Source organism: Myiozetetes cayanensis, unplaced genomic scaffold (assembly GCF_022539395.1).
Source record: "Myiozetetes cayanensis isolate MyiCay16 unplaced genomic scaffold, myiCay2020 scf12, whole genome shotgun sequence".
NCBI classification, from domain to species: domain Eukaryota; kingdom Metazoa; phylum Chordata; class Aves; order Passeriformes; family Tyrannidae; genus Myiozetetes; species Myiozetetes cayanensis.
Genome location: NW_026086826.1, coordinates 26,985,134 through 27,004,246, shown reverse-complemented (window position 1 = coordinate 27,004,246; position 19,113 = coordinate 26,985,134). Strand labels below are relative to the sequence as shown.

General features: G+C 39.4%; 2 protein-coding genes across 7 annotated transcripts in view; one reads left to right on the top strand and one right to left on the bottom strand.

Moving 5' to 3' along the window:
- The window catches only part of RALGPS2 (Ral GEF with PH domain and SH3 binding motif 2), a 105,174-nt gene that overhangs the window by 50,672 nt on the left and 35,389 nt on the right, over window positions 1-19,113 (top strand). The gene's annotated exons all lie outside the window — the stretch shown is intronic.
- ANGPTL1 (angiopoietin like 1) lies at window positions 280-18,604 on the bottom strand. Of its 3 annotated transcripts, none has more exons than XM_050306378.1 (6): window positions 18,209-18,604; window positions 13,120-13,204; window positions 11,280-12,129; window positions 6,171-6,364; window positions 4,260-4,530; window positions 280-3,277 (listed from the first exon to the last, which is right to left on the bottom strand). In XM_050306378.1, exons 3-6 carry the CDS (start codon window positions 12,097-12,099, stop codon window positions 3,090-3,092), a joined length of 1,473 nt encoding a protein of 490 aa, XP_050162335.1. In that variant the 5' UTR covers window positions 12,100-12,129; window positions 13,120-13,204; window positions 18,209-18,604; the 3' UTR covers window positions 280-3,089. The 3 variants fall into 3 exon arrangements, with proteins under 3 accessions (XP_050162335.1, XP_050162334.1, XP_050162336.1); XM_050306377.1 differs by having other exon boundaries at window positions 11,280-12,132; window positions 18,209-18,603; XM_050306379.1 differs by lacking the exon at window positions 13,120-13,204 and having other exon boundaries at window positions 11,280-12,132.

Below are 19,113 nucleotides of genomic sequence, written 5' to 3'. Positions count from 1 at the left end.
CAAATATCAAATGTGAGTGTAGAGGGTTTTTTCACGACCATCTTAGCACTGTAAGATTAAACCAAAAAAGCTTTTAAGTTTTGTTTTTGCAATGGCAGCAGAGCCACAGAAGTACAGATTGTTGTCTTAATACCTCACCTGCTGTGGACAAGATAATGATGCCCTTCCACATTTAACTGAGGCTATGGGGGGGAAATAAAAATGTCTTATCATAGAGTTCTGATTAATCTGAGATTGCACAATGAAACAACTGAGCCGTATCTTGAGAAGTAAGATTTTTATTTAACTAAGCAGAACTACCTTGTGAAATATTTTCTTGTAGCTGTCTTTGAGGAGTTATAACAAGAAACAGAAAAGCTGAAAACAGGTTATTAAATATATTCAGTATATTAAGCTGAATATTCAGCCACTTCAGTGATAGTGCTTGCAATAGATTTTGGAAATAAATGTGAAAACCATGTTTCAGGTTTGGTCATGTTAAACTTTCTTGGGGTCTGCCTGTTAAATTTAGACTGTTGATACAGGAGTGGTGAAGGCTCTGTCCTTCACAGGCAGAATGTCCAGGGCAAGAAGTTTAAGGGGATGCTACAACCACTTTTCAAAATCATCTCTAAAAGAAGTGGGAGAGAAAACATTGAACTCTTGAAGTCCTTCACCCTGCTCAGGAAGTTCAACCCAAAAGCTGCAAATTGATAAAGTTACAGGCATTTGAAAGTGAATATTTGTACAGGGTATGAACCAACCTGTTAAAGAGATGCTGTGCTTTCCCTCCTCGTAATCTTAAATTGGCAACTTAATTAAGTCTTTCCTTTCAGGGCTCAGCATTTGTACAGTCTGAGGTTTCTGGGTGTATTTTTGTAATAATGTTTAGTTAATGTCATCCTGCAGCTTTAAACTGGGGAAGACTCACTTTTTACGTGTCTAATATATAAGATTTAATTAAAAGGCTGAGTGCAAGCTAATTTTACTTTGGGGTTTCTGCAGAGTACACATTTCACTGACTACACTGAATAAACAAACACTGTTTTTGTAGCAGGCAAGAGATTTTCGGGGTAAAATAAACTCTCTGCCAAGGAGAGGAAATCTGCTGGTTGAATGAACTAAGGCTGTCAGAAGTGTTCATTAAAGGAACATTTTGGAGGGCATTTTCAGCTTTTAAGTTTACCTGAACTCCTCATCTATCCAGCTACCACAGAAAAAAAGGATAGGCTATAGAGAGTCTGAATTTTAAGCATTTGCAAATAAAAAGCATTTTGTAGGACACTCAGTCAATGAGGTCTGTGTGATATTTGTAACAAACAAGTATTCCTTACATGAAGAACAATTTCAGAATGGGAATAGTAAACATTTGTGTCAGTTAAAGTTCTTGGAATTTGGGAATGGAATATGCTGGGACTGATTCCCCACCGCTGCCAACCCCGATTAAATATTGGTGAAACTTTGTTGGCTTTGATCTCTTGACCAAAGATTTAATTACAACCCTTTCAGCCATATATTATCAATGAAGCTTTATCTACTCCAGAGAGTGTGTTCTGAAAGCAGAAGGCTGTTTCCTCTTCTCTGAATCACATGTGAAGCTTTCCCTATCATTTGATCCCGACTAATTTAACGTAACAATCAGATTATTCTTTTAGCTGTCAGGGTTTCTTATGTTAAATAGGGGCAAAGTTCCTTAAAAATCCTGGAGGCACATATGAGGTGCTAAACAAATACATTGGTTACAGTTCAGAACAGCATATTTAGTTTTATGTAATATTAAATACAATTAGGCAACCTGTGTGACTAAGTACAGTTATTTTATATAACAAAAAGAAAGCTTTAGTTTTGAGATTCCGGTAAACTAAAGCAAATGTTTTGTGGTACCCAATTTCGGAAGTATTTTCTATTTAATTTCCTAAATTACCTATCAATTCCAGTGGAAATCCTATCTCTAAGAGACAAAATTCAAGAGAGACAGTGTCAAAAGTTATAAACACATAGAGGAAGGGAAACGTGTGTGCCATAAGAGCTGCCCAAATTTGGGATGACAGGGAGAACACACTCAGAGCTGGTTTCTAACCTTTGTTTTACTGTGGCAGCAGAAATCTGTGTTGGACAAAAACTTCTGATGTTCAGAGACTTGGACCTCTAAATTACTCTGTGTGAATATTTGATCTGCTCTCATCACTCCTAATGGGAGCAGGGGAAGGGGCTCCAAGTGTCAAACCATGATTTTAATATCAAGACTTTCAGTTTTGCCGTTTAAGTTCAAACTATCAAGAAATACTTTGGTTTAATTAGGATGTTTGAATATGGAGGTTGAAAGTAAAAAAAAATACCCAGCAATTTGATTGCCTGAAGTTTTGCCAATAATTTCATAAAATCAATTTTCTTATATGGGGAGTGTTTTACAGAAGGTAGGACTTGCAGATCTTAGTGGTGTAGAGAATTCCTTCAGGAATTCTATATTTTATGTTTGATTTGCCACTTCATTTTGAAATAATTATTTGTTGCAAAAATCTCTCTGCTGGCAAAGCTAAAATGTCTCCAATTTTTTGCATAGCTTCTCGGAGTAAATATCAAACAGTAATGTGAAGTCAGATTTTTCATTGAAAGCAATATCCACATTTTTAAATAAATTGTTAAATAACTAATCAATTTTCACATTAAAGCAAGACAGTGTCATTTCACATATTTACATTGAAGGGTTGAGCTAACCTGAAAGAGCATAAGCTTTTTGAAGTGGAAAAGCTTATATCTTGTCATAAATCTGGAGGTTTTTTTACCAGCTTCAACAACTGTTTATATAAAGCATGTTGGTCTTGAACAAAGGATAAATATGCTTTGCAAGCACAAACATCTGCTTTTGTGAATTTGTGTTTCAAAAAACCCACCGTCTGTCACAGTAGAGAAGGGTTCTAAAAAAAGGAGAGGGGAATACAACAGGGAAAAGAAGACAGGAAAACTGTAGGCCTGCTTTTTGCAGGGGCAGATTGTGCAAAATAATGATTTAAAAAAGTAATACTTTATTTTTTATTTTTTTTTTTTCCTGGAACTCAAACACCGGGAAGTTTGCACGGGATCACTTGAGCGCTGTGGGATTTCCCTCCTCAGTCTATAGGCCTGATCATCATCTGAACTGCTTTCAAGGAGTAGGAGCCTCCCCGGTACTCAGCCCAAAATATTCCATCCTGGTACTTGCTCCTGTAGTGGCCTCCCCTGTACCACACCCCGTTGAGGTTGGAGTGGGCACACGCGTTGTACCACCAGCCGCCCTTGTGGAAGTGAGCGCAGTTTCCTGTGGGACAGAGGGAAAGGGGTGAATCTTGGCTCTGAAGGGGAGAAATGGAGATTTACTAAATGGTTTTGTATCGTGACTTGTTCTCAGGGGGCACTTGGAGGTGCCTCACAGCCTGTCGTGGGCACTTCAGTTGCTGCTTCTGTTTGAATTGTAAGCTCTGTTGTAGCAGCAGCCATGGGTGGAGTGGGGATTATTGACGCTGTGTTTAGTGGGACAGCTGAAAATGAAGGAGATAACTCTTCTCAGGCTACCAACACTGCTTCTCCATGAGCTAACATCCAAGGAACTTGGGTTATGTGCTGTTTAGAAATACTTCAAGGGAAACCACGTGAGCTGATACAGCCCCAAGCAGCATATGGGGCCACAACTCCACAAAGACTTACTTGTAACTTGTGTTTTTACTGTTACAGGCTTGTCTGAGAGTTTGCAGGATTTGTCCAGCTTTATGGTTATTTACAGCGGAGGAAAAGCAGTTGAAGTATTGCAGTCCCCAACCTTTCCTTTACTGCTAAGGGGAAAGCTGGAGGAAAGGAGCAAAAAAGTGTGCTTTAAGGAGGACAAAACCAGTGATCTGCCCCTTTCTCAAGTATTGGTACGTGACTGAGCCTCTGCACACTTGCAGTTCCTTTCGTGATGTCCAGAGGCTTTAGTTCCTGGTGATTACTGTTGTGTGGGAGCAACACAACTTGGAGATCACCTGGACAGGGATTCTGACTGTGCAGTCACACACAAGTGATGAGGATGACCTTGAACTGAACAAAGTTGCTGAGGTGTGTTCGCAGTGAGGGTAATAGAATTTGAATTTCTGACTGGTGCAGGGGCTTGGAGGGAGCACTGCCAGTGTGATTTGTGTCCCCGTGGGTTTGAAGCACCTTTCAATAAATAGAGCCACTCTCTCAGGATTTACATCCTGTTTCTGGGTGCTGTTTATAAAACATGGTACAACTAATGGAGTGTTCCTCACCTTTCCCCTCCTTACCTGAATACATGTCCCTGTCTCTGTCCAGGGTGGTGAATTGCTTCCCGTTGTGCCAGATCATGGAATCGCCCGCGTTCCCTTGGTAGGTGCCCAGGCGCAGCCGGTAGAACTCGCTCTCGGGCTCCAGGCGGAAGCTGCTGTACTCGGCATACACTTTCTTGTTGCTCCAGTCCTCCAGCTCGATCAATAGTCTGTAATTATCCTGATTGCTGAGCATGTAGATGTTTTCCAGTCCCAGCCAGTACTCTCCATCAATGTTTCCAAATCCTTTCTGTGTGAACAAAGATCAGAAGGGCTTAGTTTTTCTTCTTTGTCAAAACACTCCTCAGCTGGAGTGTTATAAACCGGTGGAATTTGGGTACTGGAAACCTTTAAACTTTTGAATTACTGCTCAACACATTCATTTAAGTGCCTTATTTTGCTGCACTTGGACTGCTAAGCTGCACAAGATGCTGCCAGAATCAGTAAAGGTAGCAAAATTTCTGTGTTATGGGCTGTCCTCTTCTATTTAAGGTAAGGGGGGTGAGAATTTCAGGGAAACCAAAACAATATATTTCTTGACAAAGCTGAGGGAATCTGTAAGAATGGATGAATAATGGAATTTTAGGGGTATATTTCCAGTTTGAAAAAGGCATTTCTGGATCAACCATGTCAGTGTTCAAGGCAAATAACTTTTTGCTGCCTTTGTATTTCAACTAGTGTTGGTTTGTACTGTGAATTTAATCACATAATTCATCTGTACTCTTTACTGGATTTATTAGAAATTAAATATAAAGGCATCTTTCCTTTCAAATCACAGACTACCAGCACAATAGATGTGAAGTGTTATTTCCTGTCTTCTCTCTCTTCTGCCCAAGTACACCAGTGTTACTAATGTTTGCTGTTGCATTGTAACCACAATGTTTATGGTTACTTTATAAGCACTCCATAACTTCCTTATTACATTTTGTAATGTTTAACAGCTCCCAAACCAACCACCCACTGTTCTGAGAAGCAAGGACTTTGAGTAACTATTGATTTAATTTAATGATTATTGATAGATTGAATAATTTATGTATTCATTATTGATTTAATGATTCATATTTGAACCATTAAGTTCCAAGAGTGCAGGAAGCAGAAGTGCTTATGCTGATTTTTTTTGTCAATTCCTTTGTATACACGAGGCTATTTTTAAATTACTGCTGGAGTTGAACGTGGCTCAGTTGTCTCTGCAGGTACAATGCAGGTGGCAATTGCACATCCATTTCAGATGAAGACAGCATCCCAGGGGAAAAACGTGTCCTGCGTGTATGAAGTCAGCACATGATTATTTAAAAAGCCCAACCAAATGGCTGTTCAAATGTCCTGTTCAGCATGTAATTACTCCAAAGCAGCATCCATTGCTCATCCTGGGCATTCTGCCTGCTAGTGCAGAATATCCCAGTAACACACAGGAATGTGTTTCCCTTCACCAACCTGACATCTTCACATTTCTAACCTAAATTTACAAGTGGAGATTATTTCCTTCAGTTCAGTCTTAGGACTGTTTTTAAGTTGAGGCCCCGATGCTGCAAATCTATTAATGTGTTTGAATGAATAATTCCACTGACTGAGTTTGCCTATTCATAAGGGGGACAATTAAGCTTTACAAGTACTTGCTGCAGTTCTCAGTGTGTTAATAAAAATCATGTGTTTGGTTAGAGCTTTGTAATAAATGGCTTCCCAGTCACTGTGAAGAACAACATGTGTCTCCCAGTTGTGTTGTGCATCACAAATAGAGGCTTTTTCAGACAACAGGTTGGTTCACACAAAGTTAACTGTGCCTTGAGGAAAAACAGGACATTCCCACTGAAATATGTTTGCCTCTGAGGGGTGACCATTCTTTCCAATTATCCTTCTTCACCCACTGACTCTCTGCATTCCACAATTTACCTTGTAACTGTCCCAGTTCCTGAAGAAGTTGACAGATCCATCTGTCCTCTTCTGAATAACTGCCCATCCTCCGGGGTCCAGGCTGTTCTCACACCACAGTTGCATTGGCTCGTTGCTGTTCTCAGGTTTGATCATGTAAATGCCACTGTTGGAATGTCCAGCTTCCTTGGCTTGTTGGCAGTCTTTGAATGGACCTTTTGGAGAAGAAACACTGTAAGCATTCAAGCTTGGCTGTGCAGTGCCCATTGTTCAGGAATATTTTGGTGATGGAAAGTCAGTAATTCAATTAAAGTATAAAGGTACCATGGAAAACAGTGCAAAAAGTTACTCTCTGAGATTAATTGTGTATCTATAAATAAACATATCCTCTCTCTTTACATATTTTTAAGCAAAAACTTCATTTTGCTAAATAAATAATAGATTTTGTTTACCAACACCTAATTTTTTTAGGTAGGTCTACTTGTTCAAGATTTATACTCTTTCTCTTGATATTGAAGTGCATTATAATTTTTATTGATTATTTTCTCCTTTTTTACAAAAGGTAGACATCAATTTACTTCATTATCCTCGTGCATCGGTTTGAAACTGTTGGAAATTAAAAACAAAACAAACTCAGGATACCCAACTAAACCTCTAAATGCATAAGTAGTTTGGGAGCTGCTGTAAGAAATATTTACCACCAGAGCCTACAGACGTGGAATTTAATCAGAGAGAGTTCTTACACTGCACAATGTTTTGCCTTTATGTATTTACCCAGTGTTTTGGATGGGGCTGTTAACTGTGGATAGGAATCTTTTAAAGGTTCCTGGGTCATGCAGATGTGATACAGGTAGATGGGTACTGATGAAGAAATAAGCAATGGAGAAGGATTTCTGAGGAGCTAAAAGGGCTCTTAAACTTTTTTCAGGGCTGTGGCTTTACAAAAATGCTGTTCCTGTTGAAAGCTCTATTTTAGTCCATGTGAATAGTGGTTTTACAAATGTTACTTAGAGAAGGGCATCTGGTGGTTCTGTGAGAAGGGTGCAGTTTTCATATCTCTGAAAGCTTTGCCTTTCATTTTTTGGTAATACTTTTTATTTTCTGCTTTTTACAAAAGAATTTGTTTGTCTATCATGGCTTCAGTTGGTTTAGAGAGGTTGGTTATTTACTAATGAAAAGCAAAGTGTGTTCTAATGGCTGGTTAGTGGTGAGTGCCCTAAATATGTTTGAAAACTCAGTATAGCTGAAAATAAATTAGCTACAGCTTTCCTCTCCTCCTGGAAGGCTAATTTGCTCAGACATCCTTGGAAGTTCAGAGAGAACTCATCAGTCACAGAAGCAGCTCATGTGCAAAGCAGCACAGGAGACAGTTGTTGAGATTATTCTTTAATCAAAAGCAGAGGTTGAGGGAGATTGACCTTCACTGCAGATTAAGGTTGTGTGGCAAAAGCAAGTTGAAAATTGCCCTTGTCTTAGATATTCAGGTAGTAGTTTCCAGTTTGACAAGTATGTGATAATTAAGAAATCCTTAAAACATTTTGTATTAATTAGACTATATAAAGCTTGTGTATCTAATGAGGAGAACTTGGAGCTTCTGGCTATGACAGAAGTACCGGGGGTGTCACAGGCACTGAGCCCTCATTGCCAGTTCTGCTGCACTGGCAGGATTTGTGATGGTTTTCCCATTCTTCCATTGGAAGTTTAGGAATGAAATCGTGTAGCTGTGGTATATGAATGCTTTTTCTCTTGTTCACAATTAAAATTTCCAGGTAGATTGTGAAAATTGCAGAGTTTGTCCACAAGATAGATAATTTTGTGAGTTAAGCTGGGTCTCACTTCCTTTCCTTGAACTGTTTGGATGCTCTACAACTGAACAGGGATGTTGTTCCAGAAGTATTATTGTAAAACAGTTATTGCTTTAGAAGAAGTGTAAACAATCAATTCTTAATTTTTTGTAATGTTAATTGAACATTAAGAGGAGCTCGATTAGATCTGGGTATTACCTAACGTGATTTCTACCAGAGGAGGAATCGAGGACCCATTTCTCTATGAGAGACCTAAGCAGATGTTTGGAGTGATTTTAAGTAGTTTCTAAGGCAGACAGAATTCTACCAGTCTGTTTATATAATGCACTTGGATCACTTCTAGCATGCAGCTGGCATTAAGGAAACAGGATGCAACTTGTCTACTTTGATGCTCAAGTTTGTTTGCTTATCATAAATTAATGTTTTGGTGGCGATGTCAGACTTTTGCTCTTAGTGTTAGGAAATCCAGCATATCCCATAATTTTTGGTGTAGAGCCTTGAAGTTTTTTTTTTTAGAAGCAAATTCTTGATTAATTATTTCAAGTTCGTGCTGTAAGAACTGATCTTGTTCAGTGGAAATGCTGAGATTGGAGAAACAGTGGAATGTTCTTCACAGTGCTGGTGTGAGTGGAGGCTCTGACTAATGAAAAAAGCATGATTTTCCTGCTTAAATTCTTACAGATTTTATAGATTATCTACGTAAGGAATAAGTATCTCACACACATCTACTCTTTTGTAACAACCTGTGTTCACCAAGTCACTGAGACAGTTCTAAGGCAGAAGTACTCTTGAGAAGATGAACTGTTAAATATTTCACTTCTAAAACTGTGGTTTAGATGTATGATTTAGTGCAGATGATATTCTGTGGTAAATTAAATGTGGTAGAGAAGGAAAGGGATTAAATATTTTAAGTCGAAAGCTTAATTACTTGGTGCTGTAGTAACATTAGGAGGCCAAATGTTATCTTGAGCAGATGATAGGGAAGCTGTGCTTGTGTAAGCTTCATACAGAGGATTTGAGGGGACAACAGTAGAGGAAAAGTGCAAAATAAAATTGGACTATTAATATATTATATTGTTAACTGAGAGGTATTAGTAGGGGTGTGAGGGGGGAGGATGTGTAATTTTCAAGCACTGGGTTAGCTGGAAGCTAGTTTTTGCAACAGTGGTGGCAGTAATTGTTGGGGGCACTGATTGTTATTAAACATAAGGTAATTGTGACAACTGTAATTCACAGTAAAGTTATCCTTCCTCAAAATTTAGAGCAGAATTTGTGCAAATTAACCAAAATACCCCAAAATAAAACCTCATCCTTCTATTCCCCATGTATTTTGAGTTTTAGTCTCTACCCACAGTATTAAGATGCTCATTGACCCTTCTGTAAACTTAATGTTGTGTGCAAGTATTTTTAAGGAGCTTTCACCACCTGTATCTGATGAAGCTGTACCTACTTGTTTGTTCAGGTATTTATTCTGACATAAGCCTTTAGCAGACCTATTTTTAATTGGGCTGTTTGGTTTTCATTGGTCTTTTTTGACATCTTTATACATTATAAATAGTCATTATCTTTTAACTGTAAAGGTGGCTTTTCTATGACAGAGTTTTCATTCTGTGCACTGTTAAAATCTGCTTACCTTAATTTTAAAAGTCAGAGATAATAACTGGGCATTGTGTTGGAATTGGGGGGTTGATGATTGATGCTCTGCCAACTGTTGCAATTCTCAATCCTCCTTTTCTCAAGGCACTGCAAGAAACACTTAAACTTCCAACTCAAGCAAACAGCATTAAAGGAAGTTGAAGAAGGTTAAAATAAGTGTTCTGAGATTTCTTTGTGTTCCCCTGCAAAAATGCCTTCAAACTCTGAAGTTTTAGGGGTTAAGGGGTCAGTGAAAAGCAGGGTAGATAATTTAGGGGATAATACTGCTCGTTTTCTCTGTGCAGCAGGCATGTATCGAGAGAGAAAAAGATGTATTTAGAACAAAACCTTTAGGTGAGGCTTTGCTGGGGAGCAGGAAGTTGTTTTTTTAGAATGATGCTTGTGCTGTCTGAGCAGACCTCAACGTGCTGTTTGGTAAGAGCTGTTTCCTTTGTGCCACGAGGTGCAGTTGAAATTCCTGTGACATCTGGCATTTTAGTCGGGCTCGAGCCCAAATCTTCTACAGGCCTTGAATAAAAATAGTTGTTCTTTACATCAGCAGCTGGTTGGTTGTAATGCTGGAGGACAGTCACAAATATTTGGCTTCATCTTTGGAACCAAGTTAACTTTGAACTGAGACTGAAGGCAGTTGGAAAGAAAACAAAAACAACCTAAACCCCCAAAACCCCAACCAAACTCTTTGGCTGTGCTAACAGAAGCCAAGGGTAAGCACTTGAATGGATGTCTGAGAACTTGTTTTTCTGAATCCTTGGATTCTTTAAAAAAATCACAATTCTGTCAACTATTTAATAAAGTGAGAAACACAATTTCAGGGCACCTCAGAGGTAGTTAATTATCTTGTCACTGATTTTGATTGCTAGTGATAAATGAATTTATCTACTGACCTGAAGAATGCAATATGTGAAGATGTGATACAGTCTCCTGAATATGTATTCATAATATTTATGGTATTAGTTTAACTTGCCATCCCCTGCTGACATCTAACTGCTGGGATTGTGGTTACTGATTTTAAATTTTCAAAGCTGAGTGCACCTAATTGGATCCAGCCTTGATTCAATTATCCTTTCAAACTTATCACTCCTGAATATTTCAACCAAACACTCCAAGACTTCCTGCACCACTGTGATGGTGGATTTAGATGTTCATTTTAAAGCAGGTCAGAATAGAAGGATGAAAAGTTTTCTTGCAGGATTATCTTCTGGCAAACGTGCATAAGTAAGTATAAAGAGGAACTATTTATAATCACTTAATTTGTTTAAGATTAATTAGTTTCTCTTATTCACCCTTGCCTGCTACTGTAAGTTGTGGCTGACAGGCATCATCAAAGAAACAGGTAAATAGTGGAAAGTTTACGTGAATATTGAATTTTCATTCCTGTAACTCAAACCCAGCTGGAGAGAGATGACCCCCAGTATTTTGTGACTTAAAGGTGTAAATTGTTCAGGCTGAAATTCTGAATATGGACCATTTCAACAAATTCATCTTATGCAGAAATGGGCTGTTTGGCAAACTCAGGCCTTCCCTGGGAGGTGGGAGGGGGAGAGAAAATCAGGAGCAAGGGTGAGCTGTACCAGGTACTTTGAATTCTTGGTTCTGTGTTGATAGTGGGGACAATTTCCCTCAGGAGTGGAGAGATCCCAGGTTAGACACACAGGGATGGGTAACTTACCCTCATTAATCAGAGCCAGTGGGGGCACTCTGAAAGGGCTCTTCGTAGGAGAAGTGGCTGGATCAGGTGGTGGCCTTACATCTCTGGGGTATCCCGGGTCTCTCTGTATCTCGTTACCTCCCAGGAGGACGGGAGTGTAGGGCTGGCTGTTGGGAATGTGCTGTGGCACCACCTGGACGAGGGGCGGGGAGCCGTGGCTGTCCTGTCGCGAGAAGATTCTCAAGCACTGCTCTTCCAGCAGCGAGATTGTCACAGACTGGTTGTTCACCAGATCAGTCAGTGCTGCGTATTTTACTTCAAGCTCCTTGTATTTCGTTGCCATCCTCAGCATTTCTGTTGTGACATTAAGGACTTTGTTTTCCAGTTGGGAAAGCTCGAGGGAGTTGTCGCGCTTGCGGATTATCTCGTGCAAGAGCTGCATGTACAGTTGGGTGACCCGGGAGTTCATGTTCCGACTTTCTTTCCTCAGTAGTTTCACTTCATTCACGATGTTTCCATCCACGTCCACCACCAGCTGCAAAATGTCAATCTCCCGCTTCTGCTTGGACAGCACGTCCTTCAGGTTCTCGATGTCCATCCTGGTGACTTCGTCCTTCCTGTTCCCGCCAGCTGGTCCATTGGTGTTCACGCAAATTGGCCCTGTGATTTTTTGTTCTGGGACCAAGAAGGTGTAACCACATTTCTTCCCTTCCTCCCCACCCTCTGCTGAGCGAGGGTGTCTCCGCTGGGGCGTCTTGCTCGGCGTGGATTGTTCCGTGCAGCGCCCGATGGACAACAGCAGGAACAGCAGGACACCCAAAGTCCACTTGAATATCTTCATTTTACCACCAGCGTGGTGACTGTCAGGAGACTGCTGAACAGATAAAAGATAAAGTCAGAAATCAGAGGCAAAACTAAGGCTCCTTGACTGATAAACTACCTGAACTGGTGAATTTGCCAAGGTGTGGAGCCAAGCCTTTGGAATCTCTTGGAGTTAGATTCCATTAGATTGCTGTCAAAGATTAGCTTGCTGTTTTGAGCAGCAAAGACTAAAATTTAGAAATGGGATTTAGTAGAGGAGTTGTTGCAACAGTTAAGTTTTCAGAAACAATATTCTGCTTAGATTGTGTGTTACACTGATTGGACTGCTCAGATCTCTGCTCACTGCACAAGATTATAGAACGCACAGTGCTTGCAGAATCCCTTCATGGAAGGGAAGTAGACAAAATTATTTCTATAAATGTTGGAATTTGGATTATAGAAACATTTCTGGTCCTCTCTTAGCTTTATATGTGTATAGATGTATACTTTGCTAAATACTATATAAATATCTATTCATATGTAATCCCATTTTTTCAAATTTATATATACAAAGGTGTAGTATTGAAAAATACATCTTTAACGCTATTTTTGGACACTGGTGTTAGGCAGGAGATTAGCTTAAGGTAGTTGTCTTACATAGGGAAAATTACTTTTTCAAGTAACTTTAAGTTTGTAAGGAAAGCTTGGGACACTGTTCTGCACGTGTGTCCCTATTTGTTTGCCTTGAGATGCCCATTTCAAATTGTTGTCATGCTATTTTTGTATTTTTTGAGAAGATTTTTATCCGAATAATAGTGAAATGCCAGGTGTGTTATCGCTATAAATACCACACTGAAGTGTTTCATTCATCTTTAAAGGAAAATAATTACTTTCTCTTAACTTCATGTAAAGACTTAAAATGATAAAAATCTGGGAATTCTTTGAGCCATGTTTTTAGCTTTAAACATTGGAGATGATAAACAAAGGTAGCACTTAAATAAGGGGGAAACCCCCTCTTTTTATGGTTTGTTTGCTTTGTGAAGCAGATGACTGTTCTTACCTCAGCTGTTGATCTGCCTTTCCTTGCCAGGCTACTTCTACAAGCCCTTTTTACTTGGCTTGAAGGTCGTCTTGCAATTCTGCTTCTGGGAGGGGGAGAAAACACTTGCACTTAACACATACTGAAACCCCATTTTTTTACCCCGCATGAATGGAGGGAGCACATAAATTTGAGGAAGTTTATATCAAAAAAGTAATTTCTCTTCGTTTGTAGTAATAGGTATTTTGGCGTCTACTAGTAATTTTTTTTTTTTCAAAAACAGGACTTAAAATTTTTGTTAATATTTCTCTGCTGAAAGTGTTCTGTTTAAAGAAGAAAAAAAAAAAAAAAAGGAAAAAGTATCACTTTTCTCCAGAGCTGCTTGTGTGTTTTTCTTTGGTAATTTCAGACAGTTAAAATATTAATCACTTGAATAGTGCTCAGATTTGGAAGTTCATTAGGTTAAATGTTCACATGAATCATGGGAAGCATGTGGGGAACTGCTCTGTGTGTGGTTTCTGAGCTGACAAGGATGAGCTGAATTCATTGTCTGAAGCTTAAAAACTCTTCACGTCTCCTTAAATTATTTTTCAATGCTTTTATGTTCAGTGTTTGCAGATTGAGGGAAAGTGGCTTCATGGCATGTGGTTGGGGATGAAGCCCTAGCACAAGCCCAGTACTTTACTATTTTCACAGTATATAATAGCTACTTCATAGTCCAAGAAAGTGAATAGCACTTTAGTTCTTGGTAGCTTTTAAATACCCTACAGAGTTACTGAAATAATGAATGACTGGGGATTTTCCCCACAGCAGCACATTTTTTTCCCCTGAAATACATTAAAACCTAAATGAATCTTTCAAACCCAAAACACTTTGCAACACAACCCATGTTCTGACCATGTATTCTGCTGCAGTCTGCTTTCTGCATTTCTTTTAATATTAAATGTGTTCATTTTGAACTTTTACCCTTACGTGTTAAAGTTACAAGTTCTGTGTCTTATATATGTGCTGTCAGACCGTTAAATGAATTACAGGGTCTAGTACAGCACAGCCAAAAGCAGCAGCTGCATAAGATTATGCTCTAGAATTTCAAATGATTCAAATGTCTTGCAGTAAACGGAGACATTCAGATAAGCAGGGATGAGTTTCTTCCGAGAATCTACCTGGTAAGGAATGTCTGTGCCCCCACGGAAACTTTGGTGTTGAAAAAATTAAATGTCTTAAAATGCTGCTTGTCGTGTTTGAGTAGCTTAGTGCCTAACTTGTTATACAAGAATAGGTTCTGAGCAACATATTTACCTGGAGTTTTAATCAGCTTAGAGGGAAATGAAAATACTGTTTCAGAAATTTCTGGCAAGCAGCTTAAAAAAATAGGAGCTGTTTATCCAAAGTATCACAGGATGATAGCCTTAATATGTAAGACCTGAATGACAAATTAAAATTACAGTTGGGGAAATAGTTACAGGGTTTTTGAATCAGACACATTCTGTCCCAGATTCCCAGGTTTAGATGTTTAGGTAGGGGCAGAACTGTTAGGAGATAGTTGATCAAACAGAACCACAGGCTGCAACACCCCCTGCAAGGTTGGAGTTGCTTCTGCTGAGTGGTGCTGCTGGAATACCTGGTTGCAGACCTTTGGAATCTGTGGATACTATTGCTTTAAAATACGTTATTTAACTCCTTATTAACTGTCATGTTTTTAAATTGGAATAAGCTGTCGCTTCAGTTGGTTCTGTCCCATTTCTAGGCCACCCAGCTGTGGGGCTCAGGTTTCTGCAGAAGTTGTGTTACGTCTGTTCTGACACACGGGTGTTTTATGGCTTCTGCAGGGGAAAATGTGCAATTATTCATAGCTTCACAGGCTTCTTCATCAGCCTGTCAGAAACACTCAGAGCTGTGGACAGAGTTTCAATACCATTTTACATTTAATGCCATTTCTTTTCTTCTCGTTTCTTTCTTTTTCCAGATTGATCCCCAAGCAAAAAAACCCAACTTGTTTTCAAAATTAATCTTGGACTTACTACTTTTAGAAGTGCTTAAAGGAACAAAAATTCTAATTTAAAAGAGCAAAACAAACCAGTAACTACTATTTTTGACTCCTGTAACACAGACCGTGTTATCCCTCAAAATATTTTATCTCAAAGACAGAGTTGCAGGGACGAGGATGTGTGCAAGTTGGTATATATTGGACATTTATCAGCTTGCTGCACAACAAACTATTTATTCTTTGTTATACTGCTGTGACTCAGGTTCAGCAGGATGTAGAATTTGGAAACCCACGACACAAATTGGAGTGTGTTCCTCCAGAGCTGCCGAAGGCTCTCCTTCTCCCTGGGCAGTGTAGGGTGTGAGGGGTGAATGTGACAGAGGTGGTGCAGGTAAATGTGAGTCGAGGGTTCCCTTTGTATGGAAAATGCTGTATCAGTACTTATCTTTATTCAGAATATTTATTAAAAGAATATGGTCAAGTGGTGAACACCAGTAATGCCCTGTTATATGTAACAGGAAGAGGACCAGGTTTCTTTGAGAGAGTAAATTATAATACTGAGACTAAAGATCCTCTGATCCCAGTTATTGATGTTATACATCCTTCATTTCTGTTGAGCTTTGCCCAAGCAGCTGAAATCAATAAACCCAACTATGTTCCCCTGTGTCTACACAGGATAAGTAAGGATTTCTCTGGATTTTTTTTAGCTTTAAAACTGGACCCATAACATTAGAAGGAATAGTGATGTGGGGAAGACAATCTTATTACAGGAGAAATGTCCACATGGATTTTCAGTGTCTCTCTGTATTGAAGTAAGTTCCTTTTCCCTATATAAACAAGGGCTTTTCCGGGAAGTCCCTCTGCCTGTGCTGAAATAACAGGATTACTTCCAATTGTATTGACTGGGATCCAGGAATAATAAGTTCTTGGGTTTTTTTTGTCAGAGCTGTGGTGTATTGAGTCACAGAATTCCGCCTTGTGGAGATGAATATGAGTCTGATTCTGTTTGGGAAAGGCAACCAAAAAGTTGTCAAGGGGCTTTTGAAGTACTCATTGAAAACGTCACTTTTTAGAATGATGAATTCTTAGTTCCCTGCAGAAGAGGTTTGTAAGTCTGGTCATGGTAGATATTCCGAGAGCACAGCACAATTTCAGAATGTTTCCAGATACTTTGGTCGAGTTTTTTTTAACGTGAGGGTTCCTTTACGTGTGTTGGCAGCCACTGTGTGTGTTTGCACTGTTTGAACAGGCAGGTACAACAAAATGGTGCTTTTTTTGTCTTTGGAAATGTGTCATTTAGGGGCTCCAGAGTTCTCTTTAAAACAGATACTGAAGATATTAAGCCATCTAGCTATGTTTGCTATAGGAAATTTTACTTCATTCACTGCTGTATAAATGTTAAGGACCTAAACCAACAGGGCAGATTACAAAAAACAAAGCCCAATAAAACCATAATTAAGACCTGATAACCATGTGGTTACTGCCAAAAGTTTAAAGGTTCAAATTCCTTTAAAACTTTAAATAGTATATTTTTCCACCCTACTTCAGATCATTCTTTTGGCAGCAGCGAAATATTAGTACTGCGTTATTTGTCTTAAAATAAACATCTCAAAATTTGAACTCCAGAGTTGGAAGGCAGCAAAGGGGAGAGAGAGTTAAAACCTTGCACATAGCCAGTTTATTGCTTTAAAATTATTGACTCAGCTGTTTTCATTTGTGGGAGATTTAGGAATTGTTCTAAGCAGCGTAAATCAGAGCCTTGGCTGATGATGAATGAACTGAGCCTGGTGTCCGGAGCACACGATGTGCCTCCAGTGGGGGTTGTGGTGGTGGTGGTGTTGTTTGGATTGTTCTCCTTCATATGTAAATAAGCACAAAAGGATAGTAAGGAAAAGGGCTCAGAAACCTGGAAAGGATCCATCTTTCTTGTTCCTCAAGGCTGCTTCAGACTTTTTTCCTCCCATAGCTACCAAATCTTAATTAATTTTGTTTTCTGTAATAGTTTGCTTTTGCTTTTAGCATCAACCCCTTGGTTCTCTCTTACTGTGTCAGGCATCTCTGAGGTAGTTCATGCAAATACATAACTTAAAATAATTTCCATTGTTCTGGATTATTTACTGTATTTTAGCTTCCAAGTCAGCATGAAGAAAGGAAAAAAGTAGATTACGTATTAGCAAGTCTTTTTGTGATTTTTTTATCTGTGCTTTTGTCTGCTGTTTGTAAATAACTCTCTTGTTTTAATCGTTGACTTGCAGCAGTGTCCTTCCCCCTCCCTCTCCTCAAACAACTATAACAAACCCCCCAATTTTCCACTTAATATAGTGTTGCCTTGTACACTGCACTTCATGTTTACGAAATGGATCTTGATTTAGAAACAAACTGCAGTTCAGTTGAGGTACAACTCACTTCCCAGAAATCATTGAAGGAAGGGCTTAGTGCCTGTTGCAGCAATGTCTTTGGATTTTCAGCTGCACAATTGTTTGTGCTACAGACCTGATTATGTTCGGAATCAATGCAGGACTGGTTTCTCGGTTGGCTCCACAGCTCAGGCAACTTCCACTCCTCGGAAGTACCATAAATAAAAACGGACTTGAAACGATATACAACGATTGCTACTTACAGATGTGCATTGATTTGCCTGGGACTTTTCACAGTGGTTTTATTGAGGTATCCATTTTCTAGTTCTAGTAATGCAAGGTCTATGCTGTGGTGTTGGGTGGAATCCAGCTTCCCTGAAATCGATAGGGGTTTTGGCTTTTGCTTTCTGGTAGGATCGGAATTTCACGTTCGTATGTTCGCAGTACCCAAATTACATGCTTAGCAAAGACTCTGGGAGTGCTAATTTTCTGTAACTGTAGATAACAATACAGCTAAACAACTGAAACCAGTTCACCCTTACAACTGGAACGAGTTAGTCTCTGCTCTTATGCAGAGTCCTTTCTAATGCTTTCCAAGTTTCCAAAGTCTACCAAATGCCACAAAAATGAGTTTTAATGTCAGTTGTCAAATTTTTCTCAAAGGCTGAGAAGGATTTGTTTCTTCACAATTGTGTGTTGAGGGAGATGTAGCATTCACAAATAGCTCGAAATGAAACTTGCAAGTAAGAATAACTTTAAAACTTACCAAGAAAAAAAGTCTTCCAGCTGGTTTTGCTTCTGTGGGAGATGGAAAATCCAGAGGCCAAGTTGCTTTTTCTTCCTGTATTACCCGATGCTGTGGATTGTTAATCTGCAGTTGGAGCTGAAAACTGCTTTTGTCTTTCTCTGTTAGATCCAAGCTGTACTGAGGAATTGGGTTTCTCCATACGATAACCAAACTACCTAATCATTTAAAAAAGGGAAAAAAAGTAATGCTCCGCTGTGCGTTATTCCAGGAGAGAGAAGGAAATGTTTTTTTGAAACTGCAGTGTTTTATTCTCACAGAACAGAGCAGAAGTGCTCTAACCAGCTCCAGCTGACCCAGATTCCATATACATCACTTTTGGACAGTGTTTTTTTTAAACAAACACACGCTCGGCTCAGCCGTTCGGCCCACCTATGATGTCACCGCGAGCACTCGGAGAGCAGGAGAAACTCCTCCTTCGGATTTCCTATCCATACCCTCCAGAAAAGGAGGGGGTAGGGAGGCTGAGAAGTCAGGAACAAGGAAAGATTGTTTGCCAGTAGAAGGGAGGTACCATATGGCAACGGACTGTGCAAGAGTTCAGCAGGCAATTACAAATCAAACATTTTTACTACGCTGCCTAAAGATGCCTTTCAAGTTATTACAGTACTGGGCTTCATTTAGAAGAAAGATTCTTTCAGGCTGATAAAACCTGATTTGTGTTGCTGGGAATAAAAGGGGCAGCCTGGCTGGATACAACAGGGAAAATGAAGCATTTGTAGTCTAGAAGAATGTTCGACAGAATGTTGCGTTCGATTCTTGATGTTCACTTAATAAGAAACAACTCCGGTCGTTAAAGGCACGAAACCTCCCCTACATGTGGAAAATGTTAAAACTCTGTGTGTGTGTGATGGTTTTGGGTAGGT

Coding starts and splice junctions, on each gene's coding strand:
- ANGPTL1 (XM_050306378.1), bottom strand. CDS start 12,099: ATGAAGATATTCAAGTGGACTTTGGGTGTCCTGCTGTTCCTGCTGTTG. Junction 4,531..6,170: donor GGAACTGGGACAGTTACAAG/GTAAATTGTGGA, acceptor TTGTTCACACAG/AAAGGATTTGGAAACATTGA. Junction 3,278..4,259: donor AGACAGGGACATGTATTCAG/GTAAGGAGGGGA, acceptor TCTGTCCCACAG/GAAACTGCGCTCACTTCCAC.